Source organism: Arachis duranensis, chromosome 1 (assembly GCF_000817695.3).
Source record: "Arachis duranensis cultivar V14167 chromosome 1, aradu.V14167.gnm2.J7QH, whole genome shotgun sequence".
Classification (NCBI taxonomy): Eukaryota; Viridiplantae; Streptophyta; class Magnoliopsida; order Fabales; family Fabaceae; genus Arachis; species Arachis duranensis.
In genome coordinates this window covers 41,126,403-41,132,498 of record NC_029772.3, presented here as the reverse complement: position 1 = coordinate 41,132,498, position 6,096 = coordinate 41,126,403, and the positions used below count along the sequence as shown (strand labels likewise).

General features: G+C 37.4%; 1 protein-coding gene across 1 annotated transcript; it reads left to right on the top strand.

The window, feature by feature from the left end:
* Nucleotides 1–2,880: 2,880 nt before the first annotated feature.
* On the top strand, nt 2,881–5,806 carry LOC107486966 (uncharacterized). The gene is made up of 5 exons (XM_016107552.1): nt 2,881–2,936; nt 3,171–4,984; nt 5,084–5,288; nt 5,380–5,546; nt 5,658–5,806. Exons 1-5 carry the CDS (start codon nt 2,881–2,883, stop codon nt 5,804–5,806), a joined length of 2,391 nt encoding a protein of 796 aa, XP_015963038.1.
* The last annotated feature ends 290 nt before the right edge of the window (nt 5,807–6,096 follow it).

The window sequence follows — 6,096 nt, the reverse complement described above, 5'->3', positions numbered from 1 at the left end:
AACATGTTCATGGATTGAGGAAGGTGATGAGTGTCATGGATCATCACCTTCTTCATGGTGAAGAGCGAATGAACATCTTAGATAAGAACAAGCATGTTTGAATGGAAAACAGAGATAATTGCATTAATTCATCGAGACGCTGCAGAGCTCCTCACCCCCAACAATGGAGTTTATAGACTCATGCCGTCAAAGAGTATAAAATTCAGATCTAAAAAATGTCATGAGATAAAAAATAAGTCTCTAAAAGTTGCTTAAATACTAAACTAGTAACCTAGGTTTACAGAAAATGAGTAAACTAAGATGGATAGTGCAGAAATCCACTTCTGGGGCCCACTTGGTGTGTGCTGGGGCTGAGACTTAAGCTTCTCACGTGCTTGGACTGTTTCTGGAGTTGAACGCCAAGTTGTAATGTGTTTTTGGCGTTCAACTCTGGTTCATGACGTGTTTCTGGCGCTGAACGCCAGATTGCAACATGGAACTGGCGTTGAACGCCAGTTTATGTCATCTATCTTCACACAAAGTATGGACTATTATATATTGCTGGAAATCCTTGGATGTCTAATTTCCAACCCAATTGAGAGCGCGCCAATTGGACTCCTGAAGCTCCAAAAAATCCATTCCGAGTGCAGGGAGGTCAGAATCCAACAGCATCAGCAGTCCTTTTTCAGCCTAAATCAGATTTTTGCTCAGCTCCCTCAATTTCAGTCAGAAAATACCTGAAATCATAGAAAAACACACAAACTCATGGTAAATTCCAGAAATTTGATTTTTTCTTGAAAACTAATAAAATTCTAAAAAAAAATAATTAAAACATGCTAAAGTCTACATGAAATTACCCCCAAAAAGTGTATAAAATATCCACTCATCACAACACCAAACTTAAACTATTGCTTGTCCTCAAGCAACTAGATAAATAAAATGGGATGAAAAGAAATTAAGAAGCAATAATATTTCAGAGTTTTAAGTGAAGCTCAGATTCTTATTAGATGAGCGGGGCTGGTAGCTTTTTGGCTTCCGAACAGTTTTGGCATCTCACTTTATCCTTTGAAATTCAAAATGATTGGCATCCATAGGAACTCAAAATTCAGATAGTATTATTGATTCTCCTAGTGTAGTATGTTGATTCTTGAACACAGTTACATTATGAGTCTTGGCCGTGGCCCTAAACACTTTGTTTTCCAGTATTACCACTGGATACATAAATGCCACAGACACATAATTGGGTGAACCTTTTCAGATTGTGACTTAGCTTTGCTAAAGTCCCTAATTAGAGGTGTCCAGAGTTCTTAAGCACACTCTTTTGCCTTGGATCACGACTTTAACCACTCAGTCTCAAGCTTTTCACTTGGACCTGCATGCCACAAGCACATGGTTAGGGACAGCTTGATTTAGCCGCTTAGGCTAAGATTTACTTCCTTGGGCACTCCTATCCACTGATGCTCAAAGCCTTGGATCCTTTTCACCCTTGCCTTTTGGTTTTAAGGGCTATTGGCTTTTTTCTTTTTCTTGATCCAATGATTCCTTGCAAAAAAAAAATTTTCTCTGTTTTTTCTTGCTTCAAGAATCAAATTCATGATTTTTCATATCAGCAATAATATTTTTCGTGTTCCTCATTCTTTCAAGAGCCAACAATTTTAACATTCATAAAATTCAAGATAAAAAATATGCACTGTTCAAGCATTCATTCAGAAGACAAAAAGTATTGCCACCATATATAATTAATTATAGTTTTTCTTATTAAGAACTCGAAAAATATAAATTACCTCTTTATTCTAAAAATCTACTATTTTATTCATGTTTGATGATGATGAGAAAAATAAATTATAACTTAATTGGAGTTGCAGAGATTTAGAAAAGATGTAAAAAAATAAATTGCATATAAATGGAAATAAATCACCTTTATCCTCTAACTTAGCTTAGCTTGCTTTGATTTGGGTGATTAGTCACTACCTTTTGAGTTTTACCCCCTCTCTCATAGTTGTAAGAACCGGACCGGACCGGCCGGTTCGACCGGAAAACCGGTGAACCGGACTCAGGACCGGTCCGGTTTAGTGATGTAACCGGATAAGGAAGAGAGCCGTTTCAAATCGGGTTGAACCGGCCGGTTTTGATGAAAACCGAAAAACCGGCGGTTTCTGGTTAACCAACCGGTTCAGAAAATTTTTTTTATTTCTTTTCCAAAACGACGTCGTTTTGGTTTATTTTTAAAAAAAAAAAAGAAAAGCCCTACGGGCTACCACCCCCACGCCCCACCCGATCCCAATTTGCAGTTCCAGTTTCCCTCCCCTTTTGGCTATTCCCCCAACCCTAACGGCGAAATGGCGAAACCCTACCAGCCCTCCGCCAGTCCGCCACCCTCACCTCACTCACCCAGCCCCCAGCCCGTCATCCTCTTCGTCTCACCGGCGGTCTGAGCTCTGAAGTCCTCTTCGTCTCACCGCCGGTCTGAACTCTGAAGAAACCAACTCAACCAAGGGAGTAGGAACAGCCGAACAGGACAGATACATACCCACCACCCGCGAACTCGCCGTTGCCGCGAACTCGCTGTTGCGCGTAGTCGAACTCGCCATTCCAGCGCCGTTGCCCTCGCCCAGTCGCCCTTGCTTTTCCGGTCGAACTCGTCGTTGCCTCGCCCTTCTGCTCTGTGACTCTGTCAAACAGATAAGCTCCAGTTCTGTAATCTGCTTCTGCTCTGTTTTGCACTTGAAGTTTAATGATTGTTCTGTGAAATGCATTACACCCGCTCTGTTCTGCATTGCACTTGTAAGTTGTAAACTTACTTTTTTTCTGCACTTCTTGCTGACTTGCTGTTATGAATATGAATATGCTTATTGCTTGTTGAGATTGTTAAGCTGAATATCCTTGTTAAAAGCTTGAAATATGAAACTGTTGAATATGCTTGTTGAAATTGTTAAGCTGAATATCCTTGCTGACTTGTAAGTTGTAAATTTGTTGTTTTGTTGATTTGTACTGGAAATATGAAACTGTTGGATTATATGCTTGATTTGAATCTATGAAATATGAATATGCTTGTCTTGCAGAATAGGGAATTTAACTATTATTTTAAGCATTTAAGGTTGCTGTCTTGTTGAATAGGGAATAGGAACTAGGGAATTTAGGATTGCTATTGTTTTATAATTTTGCGGTTTTGCTACTCTATATTCTTTTAGAATGGCTTCTGCGAATACACCATCAGAAACACCATCTTCGCAAGAACAAGGATCAACTCCTGATGCATCAATCGGAACCCAAAAAAATAATAATAGAGCAAAAACCTATCCTGCATGGGGTCATTGTAAACAAGTTGTGGAGTCTGGAAAAACAATTCTGCTATGCATATATTATGAGAAGCTTATTAGGGGTGGAGGAATTCATCGGTTTAAACTTCATTTGGCTGGAAAAGGAGGAGATGTTGAGTCTTGTCGAAAGGTGCCAGCTGCAGTGAGACACCAATTCCATGAAAGTATTGAAGAGCTTCGAAGCAAGAAAAGAAAAACTCAAGAACAATATGCCGAAAGTTATAATGCTTGTGATGATGTTGAAAGAGAATTTGATGAGATCGAACGTAATGAGATGCAACAACAACAAAAATCCAGGGTTCCAACACCTATCTCTAGAAAAGGAAAACAAGTCAAAGGTTTACAATCCTATTTTCCATTGGCAACAACACCCGGAGCTAAACCAACTATCAAAAGCTTTCTTCAAAGCAAAGAAATTGTGGAGAAGTGTGATATTGCTATTGTGAAATGGATGGTGGATGCCTCTGTTCCATTTAATGCGGTTAATTCAGCTTACTATCAGCCAATGATTGATGCTATTGCGAACATGGGTGCAGGGTATAAAGGGCCAAGTTATCCAAGAGTCCATGGGTATTTGTTGAGTAAATTAGTTGAGGATGTGAGGAAGATGATTGATGGTTATCGTGAGATTTGGAAGCAAACTGGATGCACTATTATGGCCTATGGATGGACTGATCGTTGTAGGCGTACTTTGATTAATTTTCTAGTTTATTGTCCCAAAGGAACTGTTTTTCTAAAGTCAGTTGATGCTTCTAATATCTCAAAAACTGCTAAAAATTTGTTTAAGTTGTTTAGGGATGTTGTATTGTTTGTTGGTCCTGAGAATGTTGTGCATATTGTAACGGACAATGCTGCAAACTATGTTGCTGCGGGAAGATTGTTGGAGGCTGAGTTTCCTAAATTGTATTGGTCCCCTTGTGCAGCTCATTGTGTTAATCTGATGTTTCAAGATATTGGGAAGTTGCAAGAAGTGAGTCAAACTGTGTCACAAGCTTTACTGATCACTAAGTATATCTATAATCATTGCTATCCACTGTTCTTGATGAGAAAGTTTACAGGTGGGCAGGAAATACTTCGTCCAGCTCCAACTCGGTTTGCTACTAATTTCATTACTTTGCAAAGTATTTTAGCTCAAAAGGATCCTTTGAGAGCTATGGTGACTTCTAAAGAATTTACAAGCTCAGCTTACTCCAAAGAAGCCAAAGCTAAGAAATTTGTGGATCAAGTCTTGGATTCTAAATTTTGGAGTCAATGCACTGATATTGTTAAGCTTACTTCGCCACTTGTTCATGTTTTACGTATTGTGGATAGTGAAGACAGACCTGCCATGGGTTATCTTTATCAAGCTATTTATAAGGCTAGAGAAGAAATGGTGAGGAGGTTTCAAAAAAGAAAGAAGGTTGTTGATCCTTATTTAAAGATTTTGGATACCCGTTGGGATGCACAACTTAAGAAAAATCTTCATGCCGCTGGTTATTGGTTAAATCCAGCTTTTCGATTTAATGCTGGAGAATTTGAAAATCACAAAGAAATGATTTTTGGCTTGTTGGATGTCATTGAGAAATATGCTTATGATGATCCTGTATTAAATTCTAAGCTGACAAGTGAGAAGAGGATCTTTAAGAATGCTGAGAAAGATTTTGGAAGACCCTCTGCAATACGTGAACGAACCACTGTTATGCCAGGTGAAATTTCTTCATAAATTTGGTCTTTTAGTATTGTGATGTATTTATTATGTGATATTTATGATTGTGATAAATTATTTATCTGTTTTTTATGTTAAGATCAATGGTGGGAATCTTATGGTTGTGGAGCACCAAATTTGCAAAAGTTGGCTATTCGTGTTTTAAGCCAGACTTGTAGCTCTTCAGGTTGTGAGCGTAACTGGAGTATTTTTGAACACATTCACTCAAAGAAGAGGAATCGGCTAGAGCATCAAAAACTTAATGATCTTGTTTATGTTCATTACAACTTAAGGTTACAACAAAGGTACTTTCTTGATTGTTTTAAGTTGAAACTTGAAAGCATTATTTTAAAATCTTAATCATCACATGAGTAACGAAATATATTGATAACATAGGAACCAAATGAGAAACCAAGTTTATGATCCAATTTGTCTTGATGCATTTGAGGATCATTCGGAATGGATATTGGAAGATTCACCATCATTTTTAACTCCTGAAGAAATTGATGCTTTACGAAATGATCTTGCAAATATGTCTCTTCAATCACCTTTAGATGATTTAAGTATGCTTTTATTTATTTATGAATTTTGATCAACTATGATTTTTGTATTCCTTATAACATGTTTTATATTATTTTTTATCTTGATTTGTGAAACATTATCTATAATGCTAGATCAATTGGATTTGGAAGATGATCGGGAGGATGATGAAGCTAATAATTCTGTGGAAAATGCAAATCAAAATGAAACCAATCAGGATGTAGCTCCACATTTGTCAGATGAAGAGCAACTTGCCGACTTCGAAATCACTCCTTGGATTTAGTTTATGAATTGTTATCCATATTGTGTTTAATTAAGATACTAATGTACTAGTACTAACTACTTTCATGTTTATCTTTGTATTAGTTATATTTAGACTTTGAAACTTGGTTGTTTTTAAAATGTTAGTGAAGAACTAACGATATGTATTTTGAATTTATTAAGTTTATGACTATTTTTAGTATTTTATATTTTTTATTCATGTGAAACCGGTTTTACCGGTTCAACCAGCGGTTTATCGGTTGAACCAATAAACCAGTGAACCAGTAACCTGACCGGTTCGATCACCGGTCC

Excerpts from the sequence above, each read along its gene's own strand:
- LOC107486966 (XM_016107552.1), top strand. The coding sequence starts at position 2,881 with ATGAAACTGTTGAATATGCTTGTTGAAATTGTTAAGCTGAATATCCTT. Across the intron at positions 5,289-5,379 it reads AACTTAAGGTTACAACAAAG|GAACCAAATGAGAAACCAAG; the intron begins GTACTTTCTTGA and ends TTGATAACATAG. Across the intron at positions 5,547-5,657 it reads ATCACCTTTAGATGATTTAA|ATCAATTGGATTTGGAAGAT; the intron begins GTATGCTTTTAT and ends CTATAATGCTAG.